Source organism: Salvelinus alpinus, chromosome 6 (assembly GCF_045679555.1).
Source record: "Salvelinus alpinus chromosome 6, SLU_Salpinus.1, whole genome shotgun sequence".
Taxonomy (NCBI): Eukaryota; Metazoa; Chordata; class Actinopteri; order Salmoniformes; family Salmonidae; genus Salvelinus; species Salvelinus alpinus.
In genome coordinates, this window is record NC_092091.1 from 66,379,323 (window position 1) to 66,405,642 (window position 26,320).

Genomic DNA, 26,320 nt, shown 5'->3' on the forward strand with positions numbered 1-26,320 from the left:
AGAGGGCCGGGCTGTTGTCTCAGAGGGCCGGGCTGTTGTCTCAGAGGGCCGGGCTGTTGTCTCAGAGGGCCGGGCTGTTGTCTCAGAGGGCCGGGCTGTTGTCTCAGAGGGCCGGGCTGTTGTCTCAGAGGGCCGGGCTGTTGTCTCAGAGGGCCGGGCTGTTGTCTCAGAGGGCCGGGCTGTTGTCTCAGAGGGCCGGGCTGTTGTCTCTGAGGGCCGGGCTGTTGTCTCTGAGGGCCGGGCTGTTGTCTCTGAGGGCCGGGCTGTTGTCTCTGAGGGCCGGGCTGTTGTCTCTGAGGGCCGGGCTGTTGTCTCAGAGGGCCGGGCTGTTGTCTCAGAGGGCCGGGCTGTTGTTTCAGAGGGCCGGTCTATTGATCGACACAAGCAAGATTAAGCGTGATTCGAAACGCACCAATAACACACCTCTACAGGCTTTACAGCCACACAGTGACGCCTGCCGTTCGCTTAGTTCATTTCAGTGGTTTGTGACAGTGTCAACAAGTCAGACAATCTGTCGTCGTTGCATTAAGGGTATTAGCTGTAAGATATTACCTTAAAAAGCAACTTATGGAAATGTAGATTACAGAAATGTAAAGCCAGATTTGAGTGTTGTTGCAAAACATGTGTTTTTTAGCCAATAGCAAACGCTGTTATTTTTGGTAATATACACAGTGAACTTCAGTATATACACTGAGTGTACATAATATTAAGAACACCTGCTCTTTCCATTACATAGACTAACCAGGTGAAAGCTATGATCCCTTATTGATGTCACTTGTTAAATCCACTTAAATAAGTGTAGATGAAGGGGAGGAGACCGGTTAAGAAGGGATGTTTAAGCCTTGAGACAATTGAGACATGGATTGTGTATGTGTGCCATTGAGGGTGAATGGAAAGACTAAATAGTATTTTTTAACGGGGTATGATAGTAGGTGCCAGGCGCACCGGTTTGTGTCAAGAACTGCAACGCTGCTGGGTTTTTCACACTCAATAGTTTCCTGTGTGTTTCAAGAATGGTCCACCTCCCAAAGGACATACAGCCAACTTGACACAACTGTGGGAAGCATTTGAGTCAACATGGGCCAGCATTCCTTTAGAGCACTTTTAACACCCTTTAGACTGGATTCCTGACTGATGAAGGATGTTTTGAGGGGGTATACTCAGTGTACACATTCAGACTCATTTTACTATACTTTAAAAACGCTTAATCATAAGGATGTGGGGTCAAATGTCATTTCTTCTTCTCCTTTTTCTCAAATGTACAGTACACTGCAGTGTCACAGCACACTATTAGGAGGATATGTGGATAACTGATCATTCTCTCATTCTTCTCTCATTCTTCTTCTCTCGTTCTCTACTCTCATTCTTCTTCTCTCATTTTCCAGGAACCCTTCACCACCATGTTCCTCAACTTCCAGGGAGGGAAGTTTGACCACGCTGACCGCACCTTCTCCTCCGTGTCCCGAGCCTGGAGGAACTGCCAGAGAGACACGTCCGACGTCAAGGTAGACACACACACACACACACACACACACACACACACACACACACACACACACACACACACACACACACACACTGCCGCCACCTCTTCACAGTGGAGTTAGCTGTTGAAAGACAGACAGTGTACCAGAGTATCGACTAGAGGGGGCCTCTGCAGTCTACACACTCCTCTGGACGTTCACACACAAGTTCACACACACTGAGACCCTCAACACCTTCAGCAGCCCGCCAGTGTGGGGAGAGTCCACCACTGTCCAGACCCCAGGAGCCAGGGAACATACTAGGATAGGAGGAGAGGGTGGCATCAGTCTCTAAAGACGGGTTACCTTTTAGTTGTGATAGAAGTGTTTTGATAAAATGTATGGTTTTCTGTGTGGAAATAAACACACTTTAGTTTGTTTGTGATTGATGGTTATCTATTGATTTAGATAGTGATATCAGATTTTCCATATAATAAATAAGAATATGTTCTTAATATGCTCTTCAAAGCTAGGGGGTCAAATGTCAACATTATCTTCCAAACGTATTCCAAACAAACATTCAACGTTCAAATTACACCCTTTTCATTGAATTAGCCTAAAGCCTTCTCAAAGGCCCTCTTCTCTCTCTCTATCATCACCGGTGAGAGAAAGTGGCTAATCAAATGAGCAAACAAACACACTGGTCTAAAAACAACAAGCCCACTTCCTCACATCTTAAACCTCTCCACTCCACAAAACCTGACCTCAAACTGAAGGTCGGCCATTTTACGAGGCCTCTGGTTTCCATGGGGTCGACCTGGGGAGGCCTGGTGTAAATTTGTCCAGTCTGAGGTGGCGGCACGGGGGCCAGGGGTCTCCTTCAACCCTTCACCCCCCCGGCCCCTCTTAACAAGGTGGGGGAAATACAGGGGGCTTCCCCGCTACACTCTCTGCCCCGGTCCCTCTATTATGTGCAGTGGCCCCTGCTCTACTGTGGTCAGAGGCCAGTCTCTGTGATCCCCAATCCTGTCCTGTCACGGGTCACTGCAGGGGCCACAGGCTCCCCCCCCCCCAGTACACTTCAACAGTACACACACACACACACACACACACACACACACACACACACACACACACACACACACACACAATGATGCCTTTGGGCTAAGGCAAAAGGTCAGGAGGGGTCAGGGGATTGTGGCCAGAGGTCATCACGGCCTCCTACGCTACAGACAGACTGGACTGGCGTCTTTAACCTGTTATCACCACTTTATACACTGGGATACAAAACACACTAAGACTTTTTCCCCCCTTTAGAAGGAATAGAAGGTTCTTAGAGTTCCCTACAATAGTCCTGAAGCTAAAGCTAAATGGTATACTTAGCATGCTAAATTGATACATCTCATTTGTAACCCTTCTTTGTTAACAAGGTGAATGAGATCATCCATGCGAGGAAAGTCGCCAGAATGTTATTTTGACGTAGCTAAACTAAACTCAACATGGAAGCTTTATTATTGAGTGCAGGGTTGAGCCTGGACCTGTGTGTTTTGATGTAGAGTGGACCTCTTGTGGTTGATCCACTGTGACAGGTCTAGACTGAGACCAAACTAGATTCTCTCTCACTCTCCTTGGGCTTTCGCAATCAAGTGTTACCGGTAATGCGAGCCATATGTTTTATCATTGGAGGCGAAGCGCAATCAACCGTCAACTCCCCCAGCCACCACGCCACCCGACCCAGGCCAAAAGAGCAGGCCAAATCTACATTTGAAACAAGATGGCTGCCTGTACTCATAAATGTTTTAAGAGCGTGGGTCACTTGTTAAAAGAGGAGGGTTGGGGCCTTAGAGACCCAAACTGTAGCAGAGGATTGGTCTGACCCGCCATAGACCCAAAGCCCAGTGGAGAGGGGGCCCAATGTTCTGACCCGCCATAGACCCAAAGCCCAGTGGAGAGGGGGCCCAATGGGCCAAAGGTTCAATTCAAGATTGACTGAAGTAGCGAAGGAGGGGGGAGGAGGCAGGGCAGCGGGGGGTAGAAGGATTCGTTTGAACCTTTGATCAGTAGTCTCTGAAGCTTTCATGGTAGTATGACATGGATTGGTTGTGATGACCGAACATGTGCTTGGTTCTTTCTCTCCTGACTGAGCTCCCCTCAGGTCCAGCTGTAGGTTTGGATATGTGGTTATGGACTGACACAGGGCATCTCTCCGGCTAGCTACCGCCCCATGTCTCGGCTTACACACATCTAGAGGAAACTCACTGGCTTCCTGTCTAATCATGTATTTGTCTCCATCCTGTTGGACGCAGTGAGCACTGTTCTCAGGTCTGAGCTTGCTTGATAGACAGCCTTCCAGGGATTCTGTGTGTGTGTTGTGTGTGTGCGTACATGTGCATGCATGTGTGCAGCCCTTACATAACATCCGATCACATGCGCTGACCAGTTCCCAGCTCCTACCTGTAGCCTCTTTGCCAGTATGTATTTGCATGTCAGGTTGTCGCACACAGCCATGTCACAGGGAGACAAGGACATGACAAATGGGTGTTGACACTGGTCTGGTCATCCCTGATGTCAGAATGTCACCCTGTCTCTATCTCTCTGTCCATCAGGACAATGACCAGTCAGCAGGCCCAGTCACACTGTGTTCTGTCAAACAGTGCAGGGTCTTGTTCATTAAGTTCTACCGTAGCAAAACCTAGGCACTCCGTTTTGTACGTTTTGTGCCAACTGAACACGACCTAGGAGACGGTTTATTGGTTCAGCTTTAGTCAGACAGAAATGGGTTGTGTTCATTAAGGTTAGGGTTACACACACTGTAGCAAAACCTTTTGCAACTGAAAAAAAAGCCAAGTGTTCCTTATTGGACAAGTTCCGATTCAGACAAGTAGTACCTCCCTGTCTCACTCTGTTTTCTTACGTTTTGTGCCAACTGAACACGTCCCGGGACACGTTAAAAGACAACGCTTTATTAACAGGTTATTTTATTAGGAGTTACTCACTCATTAGCTATTGTTTTATAGTGGAATCAAATGAAGAGTTATACTTGTGTTGTGGCTTGTCTTCATAATTGTGGTGCTCTGTTTATGTCTCATATACTGGCTGTGGATGTATCATGTTGAAATATGAGTGCTCGCTCCATACGTAAATCCATGGTTCAATTCCCTGCTGTGGAATATGGCCGTAGTTCATGTTTGACACTTGTTATGTTGATGGGTAGGTTCAGTATATCACGAGGGGTAGATGTACGCTGATTAAACACAGGATTTACATTTGGTGTCATGCTATTGTTTGTTGTACGTATCAGGAGCCGCCAGGAAGTGGGTTAATTCAACACATGCTTACACTGTCCAGTCTTACCAGTTTGTTCCACTTGCCCACACACACTCCTAATGACATTAGTGTTTCATTTCTGTTTGCGGGATGGCAAAGATTTATCACGATATGTTTTGGTTTGCCCCATAATCTAAACGTTTGTCTTTTTTGTATATGAAGGCATTTCATACACATTGAGGCTGAGCTATGGTTTGTTAGAAATGAAGCCGGGTTTAAAGTTTACATCCTCAAGGTCTTAACATTCGAGCTCTTCAGTTTACACGAACGTTGATGTTTTTTTGGGCCCATCGTGAAATGTCATAATTCCATAACGAAGTGTTAAACTGTGCACAGACACACAATCACATTCTGGTGAGTTCTGTGAGCTGCCGCTCCTTCTAATCCTAGAATTTCATATATTCTGTTTGGCGCTCTACGATTACAGACAACCCCCCCTTTCAAAAAGTGTGGAAACCCCAGCGCACGCACACACACACACACACACACGCTAGGTTTTGATGCCTTTTATCGGCGTGCCTGCCTGCAGCGTGGTAGCAGGCAGGCAGCAGATGAGCAGTCTGAAATGTAATTTCCATGAGTAATGGCACAGCTCAAGTGTTGCGACTAGCGTCTGACTAGCTGTCTGAGGGACGACAGTGGCAGTCCCAGATTAAAGGACCTTCCGCTCACAGACACACACACACACACACACACACACACACACACACACACACACACACACACACACACTCATATATCCATGTGTGTTCTAAATGTACTTTACACCGTGTCTTCTCTCTCTCTCTTTCTTTCTGTTAATGAACTCTCTCTCTAAACTGTAGCTTCTCACTCTGAAGGTCACAGTCCCCTGTTCTTTCTACCTGGCTGTCATGATGTGGGTAGTCCGTAGTCACACTCTAATGTAGTGTCCCACACACTGAGACTGGAGGCTTTATCTCAGAGCATCTTGTCAGTGTTATTCGAATGAGAATATGGCTTACTGTGATACTGTTCTCCCTAACTAAAAGGGTTGATTTATTGACTACAAATGTGAGACAAAACTATTCTAGAATGTACTGTAACCACTATCAGTACGTACATGTACATGAAAGAACTTAGTGAAAGGATGGTTCAGGTTGGCTCTACAGTGTTAATGTCTGTCTGTCTGTCTGTCCAGGAGTTGATCCCAGAGTTCTACTACCTCCCTGAGATGTTTGTAAACGCCAACAACTACAACCTGGGGGTGATGGAGGATGGGACTGTGGTGTCTGACGTGGAGCTGCCGCCGTGGGCCAAGACCCCCGAGGAGTTTGTACGCATCAACAGACTGGTACGTCACACGCACACACACATATGCAGTTACGTGCGCACACACAGCAGTCCTCTTCCTCACATCATCAAACCACTCCTCTGAAGCTCTGTCAGATCCCTACCCCTCCTCCACGCTAGGCTAGCTTAGCAGGAAATGCTAATGAAAAGAGAGTGTTATTTCCTGTCCAGCTCCGGTCCCTTCCTGTTACCTGAGCCTCCCGCTCTTCTGACATGACTCTGCGTTGCCAGCAGACTTATCAAAGACAATCTCACACGGCCAAGGAGTTATTGAGGAGGATGATGTGGTGTCCTGTTTCTGATCTCTCCCCCCTGTCCCCAAGCACACCAGACCTGTGTATATTTAGTTGTTGTCAGAATTACTGTCGTAGTTTTATAGCACCACAGTGACTGCAGTGTCCTCTTACACACAGAGAAGCAGCAGAGATTGTGCTCAAGATTAGATTCCTCCTCGCTCCCATTTCAGAAGTTCCAGAAGGTCAAAAAGCTCCATATTTTTCTGGTGTCATGCTCAAACTGTTTGTCACCTCTGTTTAAACCACTGCGTTGAAGATTGTAAAATAATAACGTCTCATAGCCCAATGGCCTCCTCCCCTCTCTCTCCTTTCCCAAACAAGGATTCACATAAACCACCCCTGACTCTTGAGATGCTCTCCCAGAGACATAGTGCAGAGCTAATAACCATGGAGCTATGTCCTGCCTGCCACATAGTTTGATGATGCTACTCCTGCCATGTCTTCTAGGACCTAGATACTTCCCACCTCTCTCCAGTCTCTGCCCAGTGGTAGTAATGAGTGGCTGATGAGGCAGCAGGGAAGGCTGTGGTGATCAGGCTGTGCTCTGTGACCTGTGTGGTGGTGTTAATCAGGACGCTGATGGGACTCAGCCCACGTCATTAATCACACAACCTAAGGTGTGACACGCCAACGCCACAGAAATGGGGGGGGGGGGGGTGTTCGGTAAGCACTCAGACACGCATACCCAGATTGCTATCGTCAATGTACTCACACACATGCACATAGACTCATTGCCACACACTCTCAGATGGACAGACCTATGTCTGACACACACACACACACACACACACACACACAGACACATAAGCATGTACACACACACATTTCCTTCCAGCTGGCTGTGTTATCCCCAGTCAGATGGCTTGGCTGTGTGGTGGTTAGACAGTTGGACGTAGTTCTGCTATAGCAGTGTGTCTTCTGCTGTCTGTCTGTCTGACTGCCTAGTGGACAGATGATCTATAGAACAGGCTGTTACTGCAGATGTTACAGTAGGTAGTCGGACCACTGGAGCCTACAGCTAATTAGCGGCCAGGGCAGCATTTGGCTGGCTGACAGTTTGACTGCCGTTACCCCCAGTGCTGTAAGGTGCTCTGCTCTGTGACACTGTCTGACTGCAGCGGTGGGGGGATTCAGTGACGGGTTCTTCACATGGAACTCAAATGTCCTTATCACGTCTTAACGGTCCCCCTTACCGCTAAGCATAGCAGGAACTGCTGATCTCTTCCACAGGGTATCACTGAGCGCGCTCATGAAATATGTTTGTTGCTGTGATTCAACTGCTGTGTATCCGTACTGGTCTAGTTTCCCTTCACTGTAATTCCCATGGTGCTCTGCTCTCCTCCAGGACAGAGGCAATTATGCCCAACCTAGAACAGACTCACACACACGCCATTACAGTGCAGATCGATCCAGCCCTTTGTTTCTCTCCTCCACCGTGTGCCAATCCAGACGGTATTGATCCATCCTGCTCAGCAGCGAGAGTAGAGGACAGGCGGGGAGATTCTCCTAATAAAAACAGAATATCAGGGCTCCAGGCTTTGTGAGAGAACAACACAGTGGAAGTAGATCAAACAATAGTTGAATTGTATTGGTGTTTGCCTACTCATCTTTGTTACGTTCAAATTCAATAATTTATGTTATCAGTTGTCAGTATAAAAAATCATGTAATCTGCATTGATGAAGAGCCGTGTTTCAATTATCTGTTGAAACTATCTGTGTTCACATCTTTTGTCTGGACGTCTTAATGTATTTCCCATTAATAATACTTCTGTAGGAACAGAAGTTCCTTAAGTTGATGTGTTCCAGTGGGAAGTCGTATGGTGACGGAACAGCTATTATTGCCCGCAGGGACAGAGCTGTCAGTAGTGTGTCTGTGGTGTCTAGAACAGCCTCTGCTCCCCAGCTGTTATGGAATATCTGACAGGCCAACACACCTGGGGCTACTGAGACAGACTCTCCCTCAGAACAACGAGAGATATTGTTCTCCGTCTTGCTAAATGTTATTTCAGCACCACCTCTTTAAGACTGTGTGTAGGCTAGATGTCACAGCAGGCTTCCCTTTACGGGGGTAGAAAGAACGGAGGGAGGACATTGACATTGTCGCCGAAACACGTTGGCGTGTCACAAGATCAATTCCAACTCGGATACGATGGAGAATGTCCAGCGAAAGAGACAGGAACGCAGGTTAGTTTGATCTGTAATGAACGTGGAGTGTCTTGAACGCTCCTGGGCATTAACCCTCTCATTCTAGAGAAGACGTCCCCCTCACATACTGACACCATTAGAGGAAGTTAGTCCCATCACCCTGGGGAAGGAGAGGGAGAGAGAGGGAGGGAAGGAAGGAGGGAGAGAGGTGGGATCGGGTTTCCCCTCATGACTGATAGCTGGCATTAGAGGGTTCAGCTGGCTCCTGTGACATTATGAGAGAGGGGGGGGGGGGAGAACGAGAGAGTGAGACTGAAGGAGATGAGCAGTGAGGGGATGAGAAAGAGCGTCTGAGATGAGAGGGGGAGAGTTAATGGGTCTGTTTGGCTCTTTTAGCTTGTCGTCTGCTCCTAATGGCCCAGCAACACCAGTCAGGGAGGGAGGGAGGGAGGGGGGGGGCTGAGTGCCAGAGCTGCTCCGCTCGTTAAGCACCATAGATGATTAACAGCTAATTAAAGGCCAATCTGGGAAGGCCATTAAACCCTCCACACGGTAGAGGATTGTAGCGCCACGTAAAATGGCAGGTTGTTTTTCCGTTTTGCATCAGGGAGAGAGGGAGTGTGTGTGTAGGCTACAGCTTGTGCAATGTTTTGTAGTGTGTGAGTTTTTGTTTCTGAAATTCGCCTGTATTAGTTTCCATATGTGAAGATGTAGGCCTCATTTATTTTACATTGAGTAAAGGAGAACACAATGTGTTCTAGTGCCATTTATTTTGCGGTATTTGCATCTTGTGTTCTCAAGTTTCATAGATGTGTCATGTTCACAGTATTCTGCAGTAACCAACCAACCACACAGTATTACTGCTGCATGCCTTTGTCTGAACACCCCTACATTCCTCAGCCTAACTCCCCTCTACTCCCCTCCACCACCACCCCTCTACACCCCTCCACCACCACCCCTCTACACCCCTCCACCACCACCCCTCTACTCCCCTCCACCACCACCACTCTACATCCCTCCACCACCACCCCTCTACACCACTCTACACCCCTCCACCACCACCCCTCTACACCCCTCCACCACTCTACACCCCTCCACCACCACCCCTCTACACCCCTCCACCACTCTACACCCCTCCACCACCACCCCTCTACACCACTCCACCACTCTACACCCCTCCACCACCACCCCTCTACTCCCCTCTACACCCCTCCACCACCACCCCTCTACACCCCTCCACCACTCTACACCCCTCCACCACTCTACACCCCTCCACCACCACCCCTCTACACCCCTCCACCACCACCCCTCTACACCCCTCCACCACTCTACACCCCTCCACCACCACCCCTCCACCACCACCCATCTACACCACAACCCTCCATCACCACCCCTCTACACCACAACCCTCCACCACCACCCCTCTACACCCCTCTGGCTCCCCTAAACACGGCTCCTTGATTGACCCTGGCTTATACAGCTCCAAGATTCATTACCCTCATTGTAAATACATAGGTTTGGGATGTACCCAGGATTACTGGGATTGTAAACAGGCCCACGGTGGAGAGACCATGTCTTTGCCTTAAACACACACACACACACACACACACACACACACACACACACACACACACACACACACACACACACACACACACACACACACACACACACACACACACACACACACACACACACACACACAGGGCTCCCGAGTGGCGCAGCGGTCTAAGGCACTGCCTCTCAGTAATAGAGGCGTCACTACAGACAGCCTGGTTCGAATCCAGGCTGTATCACAACCAGCCGTGATTGGGAGACCCATAGGGCGGCGCACAATTGTCCCAGTATCGGCCGGGGTAGGCCGTCATTGTAAATAAGAGTTTGTTCTTAACTGACTTGCCTGGTTAAATAAGATACATACACACACACACACTTTACTCTGGTCTTGATGTTGCGTGACACAGAGATCAGGGGCGATTGTTGATTTTACCACAGGGTCAGGGGAGAGGTTAAGAACTTGATCCCCCCTCGCCAGATAACTAGACGTCTCTGCTCACTGTCATGTTTCACCAGCATTCCACAATATATGACAAATACCCTCTGTCCCTCTGTCCCTCTGTCCCTCTCTCTCTCTCTCTTTCTTTCTTTCTTTCTTTCTTTCTTTCTTTCTTTCTCTCTCTCTCTCTCTCTCTCTCTCTCTCTCTCTCTCTCTTATATATATTTATATACAGTGGGGAGAACAAGTATTTGATACACTGCCGATTTTGCAGGTTTTACTACTTACAAAGCATGTAGAGGTCTGTAATTTTTATCATAGGTACACTTCAACTGTGAGAGACGGAATCTAAAACAAAAATCCAGAAAATCACATTGTATGATTTTTAAGTAATTAATTTGCATTTTATTGCATGACATAAGTATTTGATCACCTACCAACCAGTAAGAATTCCGGCTCTCACAGACCTGTTAGTTTTTCTTTAAGAAGCCCTCCTGTTCTCCACTCATTACCTGTATTAACTGCACCTGTTTGAACTCGTTACCTGTATAAAAGACACCTGTCCACACACTCAATCAAACAGACTCCAACCTCTCCACAATGGCCAAGACCAGAGAGCTGTGTAAGGACATCAGGGGTAAAATTGTAGACCTGCACAAGGCTGGGATGGGCTACAGGACAATAGGCAAGCAGTTTGGTGAGAAGGCAACAACTGTTGGCGCAATTATTAGAAAATGGAAGAAGTTGAAGATGACAGTCAATCACCCTCGGTCTGGGGCTCCATGCAAGATCTCACCTCGTGGGGCATCAATGATCATGAGGAAGGTGAGGGATCAGCCCAGAACTACACGGCAGGACCTGGTCAATGACCTGAAGAGAGCTGGGACCACAGTCTCAAAGAAAACCATTAGTAACACACTACGCCGTCATGGATTAAAATCCTGCAGCGCATGCAAGGTCCCCCTGCTCAAGCCAGCGCATGTCCAGGCCCGTCTGAAGTTTGCCAATGACCATCTGGATGATCCAGAGGAGGAATGGGAGAAGATCATGTGGTCTGATGAGACAAAAATAGAGCTTTTTGGTCTAAACTCCACTCGCCCTGTTTGGAGGAAGAAGAAGGATGAGTACAACCCCAAGAACACCATCCCAACCGTGAAGCATGGAGGTAGAAACATCATTCTCTGGGGATGCTTTTCTGCAAAGGGGACAGGACGACTGCACCGTATTGAGGGGAGGATGGATGGGGCCATGTATCGCGAGATCTTGGCCAACAACCTCCTTCCCTCAGTAAGAGCATTGAAGATGGGTCGTGGCTGGGTCTTCCAGCATGACAACGACACGAAGCACACAGCCATGGCAACTAAGGAGTGGCTCCGTAAGAAGCATCTCAAGGTCCTGGAGTGGCCTAGCCAGTCTCCAGACCTGAACCCAATAGAAAATCTTTGGAGGGAGCTGAACGTCCGTATTGCCCAGAGACAGTCCCGAAACCTGAAGGATCTGGAGAAGATCTGTAGGGAGGAGTGGGCCAAAATCCCTGCTGCAGTGTGTGCAAACCTAGTCAAGAACTACAGGAAACGTATGATCTCTGTAATTGCAAACCAAGGTTTCTGTACCAAATATGAAGTTCTGCTTTTCTGATGTATCAAATACTTATGTCATGCAATAAAATGCAAATTAATTACTTAAAAATCATACAATGTGATTTTCTGGATTTTTGTTTTAGATTCCGTCTCTCACAGTTGAAGTGTACCTATGATAAAAATTACAGACCTCTACATGCTTTGTAAGTAGGAAAACCTGCAAAATCAGCAGTGTATCAAATACTTGTTCTCCCCACTGTATGTACTTTGGCTTAACCAGGCACAGGGGCTACTGGTTCTACTATTCACAAACATGCCCAACCTGGAAGTGAACTATGTCCTGATCTGATAGATAATAGGATGAATATTTGAACATGATGAATACATATTTCCCCTTCAGTTTATTATACTCCTTCAGTGTGGCTCCTCTCACTCATCTAACCTCTTGTAACTCTGCTGACAGGCCATAAGAACACGATGCTCAGACGTCTTTATAAAGATTCTGCTCAGCAGGAGTGACAGGACCATCCACTAAACCACCCAGAGAGAGAGAAATGTAGAGGGGGGAGACCCCACTCAGAAGCTGCTTGGTGGGTCAAACCAGTTGACTGATGGAACAGAAGCTGAGCGAGACAGAGTTGAACACAGGTCTGCACTCCAGTCCCACCACGGCTTCTCCTTGTCCCTCTGGAAGTGTCAAATATCTCTCAGGCAGTCCGACAGCCTACAGGAACACTCCCCTCAGGTAACTGGGACAGACGAGACGATCGTCTTCTCTGTGGAGTGCCTGTTGACGGCAGCTGGTCCTTTAGTGTGAAGTACAGTAATGGGGACACACACACACCGTTTGTTTGTTGGGAGCATCACGCTCTCGTACGCCGGCGGTTGGCTGTGAGCCTACTACTACGCCAGCCAGCCGGGATCAGTGAGCCAACCTCAAAAGCATGGGCCTGGCCGTGCTGAGAGACGAGAGACACTTTAACTTGACCCACATGGTGTTACTCACTGAGACCCCATAACGTTACCCACCCTACTCACTGTCCTTCTCTGTCCAAGCACTGAGGTCTGTCAACTCAATATGCTGACAGCCCCTCACGCAAAGTGTGTCAACATATGGGACAAGACCATTATCCTAAATGGTTGAAGTCTATGAGCATGTGAAAGAGAGGGGTAGATTGGGGGGTGTTTTGGTGTGCTTGAGTTGAGCTGTGTGTCAGACAGTTTTTTTCTTCCTATCAGACATTTTGAAGGGATGTTTGCTTTGCTGATCGTATCGTGCCCCTGGCGGATTTATAGCACTCCCCCCTACACAGAGGTGTCATCAGGGCTGTGGGAAGTGTCAGAAGGAAGGGACGGTGTGTGTGTGTGCGCGTTTCCCACACGCCACCCTACCAGGCTGCTCTGCTCCTCTGGCATGACCACCGGCTACACGGAGTCAAAGTTCACCCATGTTTACATTCGCCTCTCATCCTCACAACTCTCTCTCCCAATACAATCAGGCAGGCACTAGCACGGGGACACCTGTAATGCTCACTCCCTCTCTCTCTCCCAGGACCCCCAGAGGGACCGCTGTGAGAGTTGAGGTTAGCCGCTAATACTGCTAACAGCATAGTTCCTGAGTTAATGAGTGAGAGCACCGAGTTTGCCTAACGTAGCGTTAGCCTAGCTTAGCGCTGATCCATCCAACCGGCATGGGAGTCTGAGGCTACAGTATAACAGTACAGGGCCTGCGGCAGGGTGGGAATGAGCTACAGCGTCTGGTCAACGTCAGCCAGCGCTCTCTGAAGGGGTATTGTCATATGCGAGGGCAGACATGTTTACTGTGTGCTCTGTGTTTTACGAGCTCTAACCCCTCCTCCTCCTGCTCTCTCCTCCTCCTCTTCAGTGATGTAATGGAGGAGGCTGAGGGAGCCTGAGAAATAGCATGATCTATGGCCGCTGACACACTCACTCGCTAATGCTGTCTCTCTCCCTCTTGCTTCCTCTCTCTCTCCCATCCTCTATCTATCTCTCTCTCTCCCATCATCTCTCTATCTCTCTCTCCCTTCCCCTCTCTCTCTCCCTTCCCCTCTCTCTCTCCCTTCCCCTCTCGCTCTCTCCCATCATCTCTCTCTCTCTCTCTCCCTTCTCTCTCATCTCTCTCTCTCTCTCTCTCTCTCTCTCTCTCTCTCTCTCTCTCTCTCTCTCTCTCTCTCTCTCTCTCTCTCTCTCTCTCTCTCTCTCTCTCTCTCTCCCTTCCTCTCTCTCGGCCCATGCATGGCCTGGCAGGAGGCTTTTCTGCAGCACTGCAGTTTTTGCAGAGGCTTTCTTTCTCTTCACTTTTTCCCTCTCTCCCTCCCCGTCTCCCTCCTTACCCTCACTAATGTTCCATCTCTTCCTCTCTCTCGATCTCTTTGGGTGTTTGAGGTGGATTGTGGGACAGGTGGCATCTTTACCCCACTCCGTCCCTAGCCTAGGTGTCCAGTCAAGCATGCAGGATCTACACTCATGCTCATCTACACTCAGGTCTGCATTTCAAAGACGTGGCGTTTGACAAGGATGTCAAGTTTAGGTCATCCATCACACAGGGCTCAATGACCCCCAATATCAGCTCCCCTTCCTCCTCTACAGACATCAATCCCCCAGTCGTCTCTATTCACACTACTTACTATGCTCTCATCTCGTTTTCTCATCACAAACCACCTTCCTGCCTGATGTGGAAGGTCATCACAACTTGATTAACACTGGAACAGCTTAACAAAAGTCATGTAATATCTCTAGTTGCACATGATAAACCGCTAGTGATCTACAGTGAGATTCGATGGAGGAAATTCAACTGAGAGATCCTCAAACAATAATAATTCCATATGAAATCTGCATGAAAATCTTAAATCGGTCATAATTCTGATTCTTTTATTTTTCCAGTGTCCCAATCTCTACTGGATCGAATTTTACTGTTACATGTTTTTTTTTATTCACTGTGTAAAGATATTGATAGCATTGATAATTGGTTATGTACCCTGAAAGTCTAGTCTCTCTCTATATATTTAACTTTGAGGTTTATTTTCCATGTGAAGTGAACACAGCTGTTTGCCGGTAATGGACATCCGGTAGTGGTTCTTCCGTTCATACAGTCGGCTCTCTTTACTCTCTCTATCCTTTAGTCTATTCAATGGCACATCCTGTAGGAGTCCCAACCATTTACATCAGGGGAGAAGTGTAAAAGCTATCCCAGCTCAAGAGGCTTTAGATTGAGGTAGAACTTCAAATCTAGCCTGGGGCTTCTGTTTTTGGGAAGGCCCAAATAACATACTTTTCCCGATTTGTTAGTTGGAGTGTACGGATTCTCTTTTAACCATTTACTGATTAAAAAAATTATAATATCCAGCACTTTAGATGTCCGTGTTACGTCGTTTCCTATTTATACTTCCACCACCAAAACGCATACTAACAGTACAGTAAGTGCTCCTCTCTTTATTAAATATATATTTATTAATTATTATTATTAAGTGGTCCGCTCGCCCACGTGTCCTTCACCTGAATGAATGAACCTCTCCGGCAAAAATAAAGGGGGTTTAGAGTACAAGTTAGTCACCTCCATAATATACACTGCTCAAAAAAATAAAGGGAACACTTAAACAACACAATGTAACTCCAAGTCAATCACACTTCTGTGAAATCAAACTGTCCACTTAGGAAGCTACACTGAGCTCAGACACAAGAGGTATGTGGCAGGGTCTACAGTCAATCACGGATTACAAAAAGAAAACCAGCCCCGTCGAGGACCAGGATGTCTTGCTCCCAGACAGGCTAAACAACTTTTTTGCCCGCTTTGAGGACAATACAGTGCCACTGACACGGCCCCCTACCAAAACCTGCGGGCTCTCCTTCACTGCAGCCGAGGTGAGTAAAACATTTAAACGTGTTAACCCTCGCAAGGCTGCAGGCCCAGACGGCATTCCCAGCCGCGTCCTCAGAGCATGCGCAGACCAGCTGGCTGGTGTGTTTACGGACATATTCAATCAATCCTTATCCCAGTCTGCTGTTCCCACATGCTTCAAGAGGGCCACCATTGTTCCTGTTCCCAAGAAAGCTAAGGTAACTGAGCTAAACGACTACCGCCCCGTAGCACTCACTTCCGTCATCATGAAGTGCTTTGAGAGACTAGTCAAGGACCATATCACCTCCACCCTACCGGACACCCTAGACCCACTCCAATTTGCTTACCGACCCAATAGGTCCACAGACGACGCAATCGCAACCACACTGCACACTGCCCTAACCCATCTGGACAAGAGGAATACCCATGTGAGAATGCTGTTCATCGATTACAGCTCAGCATTTAACACCATAGTACCCTCCAAACTCGTCATCAAGCTCGAGACCCTGGGTCTCGACCCCGCCCTGTGCAACTGGGTCCTGGACTTCCTGACGGGCCGCCCCCAGGTGGTGAGGGTAGGTAACAACATCTCCACCCCGCTGATCCTCAACACTGGGGCCCCACAAGGGTGCGTTCTGAGCCCTCTCCTGTACTCCCTGTTCACCCACGACTGCGTGGCCATGCACGCCTCCAACTCAATCATCAAGTTTGCGGATGACACTACAGTGGTAGGCTTGATCACCAACAACGACGAGACGGCCTACAGGGAGGAGGTGAGGGCCCTCGGAGTGTGGTGTCAGGAAAATAACCTCATACTCAACGTCAACAAAACAAAGGAGATGATTGTGGACTTCAGGAAACAGCAGAGGGAGCACCCCCCTATCCACATCGACGGGTCAGTAGTGGAGAAGGTGGAAAGTTTTAAGTTCCTCGGTGTACACATCACGGACAAACTGAACTGGTCCACCCACACAGACAGCGTTGTGAAGAAGGCGCAGCAGCGCCTCTTCAACCTCAGGAGGCTGAAGAAATTCGGCTTGTCACCAAAAGCACTCACAAACTTCTACAGATGCACAATCGAGAGCATCCTGTCGGGCTGTATCACCGCCTGGTACGGCAACTGCTCCGCCCACAACCGTAAGGCTCTCCAGAGGGTAGTGAGGTCTGCAGAACGCATCACCAGGGGCAAACTACCTGCCCTCCAGGACACCTACACCACCCGATGTCACAGGAAGGCCATAAAGATCATCAAGGACAACAACCACCCAAGCCACTGCCTGTTCACCCCGCTATCATCCAGAAGGCGAGGTCAGTACAGGTGCATCAAAGCAGGGACCGAGAGACTGAAAAACAGCTTCTATCTCAAGGCCATCAGACTGTTAAACAGCCACCACTAACATTTAGCGGCCGCTGCCAACATACTGACTCAACTCCAGCCACTTTAAAAATGGGAATTGATGGAAATTATGTAAAAATGTACCACTAGCCACTTTAAGCAATGCCACTTAATACAATGTTTACATACCCTACATTACCCATCTCATATGTATATATACTGTACTCTATATCATCTACTGCATCTTGCCATCTTTATGCAATACATGTACCACTAGCCACTTTAAACTATGCCACTTTATGTTTACATACCCTACAGTACTCATCTCATATGTATATACCGTACTCTATACCATCTACTGCATCTGCCATGCCGTTCTGTACCACCACTCATCCATATATCTTTATGTACATATTCTTTATCCCTTACACTTGTGTGTGTGTGTAAGGTAGTAGTGTGGAATTGTTAGGTTAGATTACTGTTGGTTATTACTGCATTGTCGGAACTAGAAGCACAAGCATTTCGCTACACTCGCATTAACATCTGCTAACCATGTGTATGTGACTAATAAAATTTGATTTGATTTGATTTGATTTGATTTGATTGACAATACATTTCACATGCTGTTGTGCAAATGGAATAGACAACAGGTGGAAATTATAGGCAATTAGCAAGACACCCCCAATAAAGGAGTGGTTCTGCAGGTGGTGACCACAGACCACTTCTCAGTTCCTATGCTTCCTGGCTGATGTGTTGGTCACTTTTGAATGCTGGCGGTGCTTTCACTCTAGTGGTAGCATGAGAAGGAGTCTACAACCCACACAAGTGGCTCAGGTAGTGCAGCTCATCCAGGATGGCACATCAATGCGAGCTGTGGCAAGAAGGCTTGCTGTGTCTGTCAGCGTAGTGTCCAGAGCATGGAGGCGCTACCAGGAGACAGGCCAGTACATCAGGAGACGTGGAGGAGGCCGTAGGAGGGCAACAACCCAGCAGCAGGACCGCTACCTCCGCCTTTGTGCAAGGAGGAGCACTGCCAGAGCCCTGCAAAATGACCTCCAGCAGGCCACAAATGTGCATGTGTCTGCTCAAACGGTCAGAAACAGACTCCATGAGGGTGGTATGAGGGCCCGACGTCCACAGGTGGGGGTTGTGCTTACAGCCCAACACCGTGCAGGACGTTTGGCATTTGCCAGAGGACACCAAGATTGGCAAATTAGCCACTGGCGCCCTGTGCTCTTCACAGATGAAAGCAGGTTCACACTGAGCACATGTGACAGACGTGACAGAGTGGAGACACCGTGGAGAACGTTCTGCTGCCTGCAACATCCTCCAGCATGACCGGTTTGGCGGTGGGTCAGTCATGGTGTGGGGTGGCATTTCTTTGGGGGGCTGCACAGCCCTCCGTGTGCTCGCCAGAGGTAGCCTGACTGCCATTAGGTACCGAGATGAGATCCTCAGACCCCTTGTGAGACCATATGCTGGTGCGGTTGGCCCTGGGTTCCTCATAATGCAAGACAATGCTAGACCTCATGTGGCTGGAGTGTGTCAGCAGTTCCTGCAAGAGGAAGGCATTGATGCTATGGACTGGCCCGCCCGTTCCCCAGACCTGAATCCAATTGAGCACATCTGGGACATCATGTCTCGCTCCATCCACCAACGCCACGTTGCACCACAGACTGTCCAGGAGTTGGCGGATGCTTTAGTCCAGGTCTGGGAGGAGATCCCTCAGGAGACCATCCGCCACCTCATCAGGAGCATGCCCAGGCGTTGTAGGGAGGTCATACAGGCACGTGGAGGCCACACACACTACTGAGCCTCATTTTGACTTGTTTTAAGGACATTACATCAAAGTTGGATCAGCCTGTAGTGTGGTTTTCCACTTTAATGGAGTGTGACTCCAAATCCAGACCTCCATGGGTTGATAAATTTGATTTCCATTGATAATTTTTGTGTGATTTTGTTGTCAGCACATTCAACTATGTAAAGAAAAAAGTATTTAATAAGAATATTTCATTCATTCAGATCTAGGATGTGTTATTTTAGTGTTCCCTTTACTTTTTTGAGCAGTGTGTTTTAATCATCTAAGCAACTTCAATCCGTAACCCAATCACGTCAACTACGTTACCCAGAAAGAGAGCACTCTGAGTGGACACGGAACATGACTGTCAGACCCCCTAACTAAACACTCCAGTCTGCTCCACAGTCATTTGAGACAGCCTCATTCTCAATTCTCTGTCTCTCCCAACAGCTATCCAAACAATTCCCCATCCAATACGTTCTGCCACTAACTCCAACTAATGGTACTGTACATGTATGTCTGTCCCCGGAGCTTTTATTCATCTGTTACTCACATACTTACTGTAGATGCTAACAGTGGTGATGCGTGTGTTAGCTTGTTAGCCTTATTCTAGGTGAATGATGCTCGTCTCGGAAATGGAGCTATAGGTCTGATGATGAACCGTTTCACTCATCACCCGTTCTTCCTGCTTAGTTTGACCCTCAGTCTGGAGCTGTGATTGGTTGGGTGTGTTTGGGATGGTGTGTTTGTTTGTGAAACTGAAACACAGTTGGGTAGTCCCAGGTAGTCTTACGTTAATCTTCGTCAGACCCACTTCTGTGGATTTCGCTGTCTTTTAGAGGGCACTAGTCGTTTTTCATATGGAAGTTGGGAACTGATGAAGTAAGCTGTCACGCACAATTGGTGTGTCCCAGAGTTGATGTCTGTGTGGGGCATGTCAAAGCTTTATTGCATTGGTTAATTGAATCAGAACCATAGCACTTTCCCACTGTCTGCTCTTTACCATGAATCATACATAGCACTTTAGACTCGACCCACAGTCTACAGTACAGTATATGCCAGGCCTCCCTCCAGGTCCCTCCAAATACTCTGTGACATGTTTGTTTTGGGGAGATTTTACACAATCACAGCTCACTCTGCTTCTCGTCACCGGCCGAGCAGGATATTCACCCTGCTGTCTCGTCTCGGGTTCCACTTAGACCAGCGAGACGTGTGTGTGTGTGTGTGTCTCTGTGTCAGGTTCCACTCAGCGCAGCGTTACAGTGTGTGTGTCTGCCTGATGACCTGTACCCAGAAGTCTCAGGGTTGTAAGCTGCGTGATTGAGGAGCGAGGGAGAGACAGGTAAAAGATGTGTGTGTGCACGGGGGCGCGTGCCTGTCTGTGTGTGGGAGTTTTCCCAATGAGGGGCCACAGAGGCATAGCTCAGAGTCTGGGCCCCCAGGACGGGAGAGGGGAACTGCGGCATGACGTAAGGAACGAGAGCCATGGAGGAGGCAGCAGCCGTGGAAGCTGACATTCCATTTCCTTTATTCACATACCTGCTGCAAACTGACGTCGGGCTCCTCGGCTACGGCGAGCTAATAGGTCCTTTAATAAGACACCCGTCAAACGCAGCAAAACCAAACCCCAGATGAAAGGGAGCAGGAGATGCCTGGGGAGGAGAAAGAGGGGGAGGGAGGGGAGACGGAGGGAGAGCAAGAGAGTTATTATTCTTTTGGAACTTTTGAGGTTGTGGGTGGAAATATTATATGGGTATCATGGGGATTTCTGTAAGTTGTGGACTGATTGTTTGATCTGGTAGTGTTTCTTAGCTGGGATCTGGAAGGGGGGGGGGGTTCTTAGCTTGGATCTGGAAGGGGGGGGGGGGTTCTTAGCTGGGATCTGGAAGGGGGGGGGGGTTCTTAGCTTGGATCTGGAAGGGGGGGGGGGTTCTTAGCTGGGATCTGGAAGGGGGGGGGGGGTTCTTAGCTGGGATCTGGAAGGGGGGGGGGGGTTCTTAGGTGGGATCTGGAATGGGGGGGGGTGTTCTTAGCTGGGATCTGGAAGGGGGGGGGGTTCTTAGCTGGGATCTGGAAGGGGGGGGGGTTCTTAGCTGGGATCTGGAAGGGGGGGGGGGGTTCTTAGCTGGGATCTGGAAGGGGGGGGGGGTTCTTAGCTGGGATCTGGAAGGGGGGGGGTTCTTAGCTGGGATCTGGAAGGGGGGGGGGTTCTTAGCTGGGATCTGGAAGGGGGGGGGGTTCTTAGCTGGGATCTGGAAGGGGGGGGGGTTCTTAGCTGGGATCTGGAAGGGGGGGGGTTCTTAGCTGGGATCTGGAAGGGGGGGGGGTTCTTAGCTGGGATCTGGAAGGGGGGGGGGTTCTTAGCTGGGATCTGGAAGGGGGGGGGGGTTCTTAGCTGGGATCTGGAAGGGGGGGGGTTCTTAGCTGGGATCTGGAAGGGGGGGGGGTTCTTAGCTGGGATCTGGAAGGGGGGGGGGGTTCTTAGCTGGGATCTGGAAGGGGGGGGGGTTCTTAGCTGGGATCTGGAAGGGGGGGGGTTCTTAGCTGGGATCTGGAAGGGGGGGGGTTCTTAGCTGGGATCTGGAAGGGGGGGGGTTCTTAGCTGGGATCTGGAAGGGGGGGGGGGGTTCTTAGCTGGGATCTGGAAGGGGGAGGGGTTCTTAGCTGGGATCTGGAAGGGGGGGGGTTCTTAGCTGGGATCTGGAAGGGGGGGGGGGTTCTTAGCTGGGATCTGGAAGGGGGGGGGGGTTCTTAGCTGGGATCTGGAAGGGGGGGGGTTCTTAGCTGGGATCTGGAAGGGGGGGGGGTTCTTAGCTGGGATCTGGAAGGGGGGGGGGTTCTTAGCTGGGATCTGGAAGGGGGGTGGGGTTCTTAGCTGGGATCTGGAAGGGGGGGGGGGTTCTTAGCTGGGATCTGGAAGGGGGGGGGGTTCTTAGCTGGGATCTGGAAGGGGGGGGGGGTTCTTAGCTGGGATCTGGAAGGGGGGGGGGTTCTTAGCTGGGATCTGGAAGGGGGGGGGGGTTCTTAGCTGGGATCTGGAAGGGGGGGGGGTTCTTAGCTGGGATCTGGAAGGGGGGGGGGGTTCTTAGCTGGGATCTGGAAGGGGGGGGGGTTCTTAGCTGGGATCTGGAAGGGGGGGGGGTTCTTAGCTGGGATCTGGAAGGGGGGGGGGTTCTTAGCTGGGATCTGGAAGGGGAGGGGTTCTTAGCTGGGATCTGGAAGGGGGGGGGGTTCTTAGCTGGGATCTGGAAGGGGGGGGGGGGTTCTTAGCTGGGATCTGGAAGGGGGGGGGGTTCTTAGCTGGGATCTGGAAGGGGGGGGGGTTCTTAGCTGGGATCTGGAAGGGGGGGGGGTTCTTAGCTGGGATCTGGAAGGGGAGGGGTTCTTAGCTGGGATCTGGAAGGGGGGGGGGGTTCTTAGCTGGGATCTGGAAGGGGGGGGGGGGTTCTTAGCTGGGATCTGGAAGGGGGGGGGTTCTTAGCTGGGATCTGAGCTGTTGAATATTCTGTTTATATACAGTGTGGGTATCTGATTTGACTCTGCCCATTGTGTTGTGAGTAGATAGTTTCTGAGGAGTGTAGGAGTGCATAAGCCTGATGAATGTCCGCCCTAATCTAGTTGTAATCAATAGGGCTGTCACTCTGCCTGCACTGGACATGTGTGTTCGATCACACACATGCAAATGGGTGGATTGATTTGTTAAGTGACATTTTAACATTCTTACAGACAGGTTTCCTTAAGTCCTTAAAAAGGTTAAAAAGGTTTTTTAGGGCCTGGTAAGGTAGAGGAAAGCATTCAGTGGCACCCCATTAAGAGCAGTGAAATCCACCCCTATAAAGTTCAATGTATGGACAATGTACAGGTAACTGGCAGAATAAAGGAAACACCAGCATAAAGTGTCTTAATAGGGTGTTGGGCACCACGAGCTAGAACAGCTTCAATGCACCTTGGCATAGATTCTACAAGTGTCTGGAACTCTATTGGAGGGATGTGACACCATTCTTCCACAAGAATTTCCATAATTCGGTGTTTTGTTGAAGGTGGTGGAAAACACTGTCTTAGGCACCGCTCCAGAATCTCACATGTGTTTATTTGGTTTTGAGTTCTGGTGACTGAGACACACATACGTTTGTTTTACTATCCATGTGGGGACCAAATACTTGATTACCATTCAAATGAATATTTTCCCTAAACCTAACCCTATAACCCGAGTGGCGCAGCGGTCTAAGGCACTGCATCTCAGTGCTACAGGCGTCACTACAGACCCTTCGCCTTCGGGCTGTATCACAACCGGCCGTGATTGGGAGTCCCATAGGGCGGCGCACAATTGGCCCAGCGTTGTCCGGGTTAGGGTTTTGCCGGGGTAGGCCGCATTTGTTCTTAACTGACTTGCCTAGTTAAATAAAGGTTAAATTAAGGATAGTCAAACCAAACACACACACACACACACCCTTTAAACCCTCTATGGTCCTTTGAGACCCTCTTTCAAAGTCACTGAGATCTCTTCTTCTATACATGGTAGCCAAAATAACAGGCAACTGGGATGTTAATTGCTGAAATTAACTCAGAAACCACACCTGTGGTGCAAACTTCATTTGCTCAAGTGTTTCCATTATTTTGGCAGTTACTTGCATGTCACTGGTTGGTGGTCAGTCCCACTGTCCTAGTTTTACCACTATTAGCCTATTCTGGACTGTAGGTAGGAAGAAATGTGTCTGTCGCTAATGGGAAAGATGATAGAGCCTCGACATTGTTACTTTGCTATCTGTTACATGTCTTTGGTAAACGTTATGTTTTTATCATTTAATCATTTTTCAAAATGATTAAATTCATTTGGGAGAGTTAAGGATCGAACGGCGGCTGGACCTAGTCTCTCCCTCTGGACGTCTGTCAACGGGAAGGCTGCAGTCATATCCCAGAGCTCCCACAATTCCATGGGGCAGGAAGCTGTGAGTGGCTCACACACGGCCCAGCTCAGCAGCACAGGAAGTCTGGCAGCTATTGGCTGACCCGACCCGGACCGTAACACAGTCTCAACACACTATTAGTCAAGGGTTTTTTGGTCAGAGCAGGTCACCCCCGAACACATGCACGCACGCACACACACTACTGTAAGCTTAGACACACACACACACACACACACACACACACACACACACACACACACACACACACACACACAGGTCGCCCCTGTGTATATGAAGGTAGCCCCGCTCCCCTCTCTGTAACATCAGACAGCCGTAGAGGAAACGTGAGCATGGCGTGCCGTCACTGTTACCCAATCCTGTGTTTTCATTGGAACCAACATCACAACCCAGACAGAGGAACTTTAAAATGAGAGCCGGGGGAAATTACATCCCGCTTTTCTCCCCCCAGAAATCTATTAATAGAATGTTTTGTGTCATTTAGAGCCAGATTTAAAAATATATATATTATTGGTAATAATTCACCACTATAAAAATTTGAAATGTCTGGCATTTGAAGCTTTACACATGACTAGGCGACAAACAATTCTCAGTTGGCAACAAAGGGATCTCTAAACCTTTGACGATACACAGCAGTTGATGATAGAAACCTCCTGATAACAGTAGTGTAGTGATATTTCGTTGCCATCCACCCCCTGCCAGGCATTTACATAAAGGCATGCTAAATTATTCATTAATTATCAGAGGATTCCCGGTGGAACAGGATGAAACAGACAGTGGCTGCTAATTGGCCCATCAATAACCCTGCTGCCTGCTGGATCTCCCTTAGTGGATCTGGATCTCTCCTCAGGAATCTGTCTATCTAGTCTACACAACACTTCTGGCTCTCTCTAGTCTACACAACACTTCTGGCTCTCTCTAGTCTACACAACACTTCTGGCTCTCTCTAGTCTACACAACACTTCTGGCTCTCTCTAGTCTACACAACACTTCTGGCTCTCTAGTCTACACAACACTTCTGGCTCTCTAGTCTACACAAGCCGTCTGGCTCTCTCTAGTCTACACAAGGCTTCTGTCTCTCTCTAGTCTACACAAGACTTCTGACTCTCTCTAGTCTACACAAGCCGTCTGGCTCTCTCTAGTCTACACAAGCCGTCTGGCTCTCTCTAGTCTACACAAGGCTTCTGGCTCTCTCTAGTCTACACAAGCCTTCTGGCTCTCTCTAGTCTACACAAGCCGTCTGGCTCTCTCTAGTCTACACAAGCCGCCTGGCTCTCTCTAGTCTACACAAGACTTCTGTCTCTCTCTAGTTTACACAAGACGTCTGGCTCTCTCTAGTCTACACAAGACTTCTGACTCTCTCTAGTCTACACAAGACTTCTGTCTCTCTCTAGTCTACACAAGACGTCTGGCTCTCTCTAGTCTACACAAGACTTCTGGCTCTCTCTAGTCTACACAAGCCGTCTGGCTCTCTCTAGTCTACACAAGCCGTCTGGCTCTCTCTAGTCTACACAAGCCGTCTGGCTCTCTCTAGTCTACACAAGCCGCCTGGCTCTCTCTAGTCTACACAAGGCTTCTGGCTCTCTCTAGTCTACACAAGACGTCTGGCTCTCTCTAGTCTACACAAGACTTCTGACTCTCTCTAGTCTACACAAGACTTCTGACTCTCTCTAGTCTACACAAGACTTCTGTCTCTCTCTAGTCTACACAAGACTTCTGACTCTCTCTAGTCTACACAAGACGTCTGGCTCTCTCTAGTCTACACAAGACTTCTGGCTTTCTCTAGTCTACACAAGGCTTCTGGCTCTCTCTAGTCTACACAAGGCTTCTGTCTCTCTCTAGTCTACACAAGACTTCTGACTCTCTCTAGTCTACACAAGACGTCTGGCTCTCTCTAGTCTACACAAGACTTCTGGCTTTCTCTAGTCTACACAAGGCTTCTGGCTCTCTCTAGTCTACACAAGGCTTCTGTCTCTCTCTAGTCTACACAAGACTTCTGACTCTCTCTAGTCTACACAAGACTTCTGACTCTCTTTAGTCTACACAAGGCTTCTGGCTCTCTCTAGTCTACACAAGACTTCTGGCTCTCTCTAGTCTACACAAGACTTCTGGCTCTCTCTAGTCTACACAAGCCGTCTGTCTCTGACGAAGAAGGGTTTTTAGATGAAGGTTTGGTGGCTGAAATATCTTTATCTTAACAAAAGGGTTTTTAATATAATAATACTTTTAGCAAAAATGGTCATCTTTAATTTATCTGTAGAAACTATGAGAATAGAAAGGTTCA

The 26,320-nt window shown here is 48.7% G+C and overlaps 1 protein-coding gene across 3 annotated transcripts in view; it reads left to right on the top strand.

Annotated features, from left to right (window-relative positions):
• LOC139579136 (lipopolysaccharide-responsive and beige-like anchor protein) overlaps positions 1-26,320 on the top strand; it is a 310,713-nt gene that overhangs the window by 233,621 nt on the left and 50,772 nt on the right. For all 3 annotated transcript variants that reach the window (XM_071407446.1, XM_071407447.1, XM_071407448.1), the window contains 2 exons: positions 1,386-1,505; positions 5,950-6,102. In XM_071407446.1, the coding sequence (XP_071263547.1) occupies positions 1,386-1,505; positions 5,950-6,102 (273 nt within the window). The remainder of the gene's footprint in view (positions 1-1,385; positions 1,506-5,949; positions 6,103-26,320) is intronic.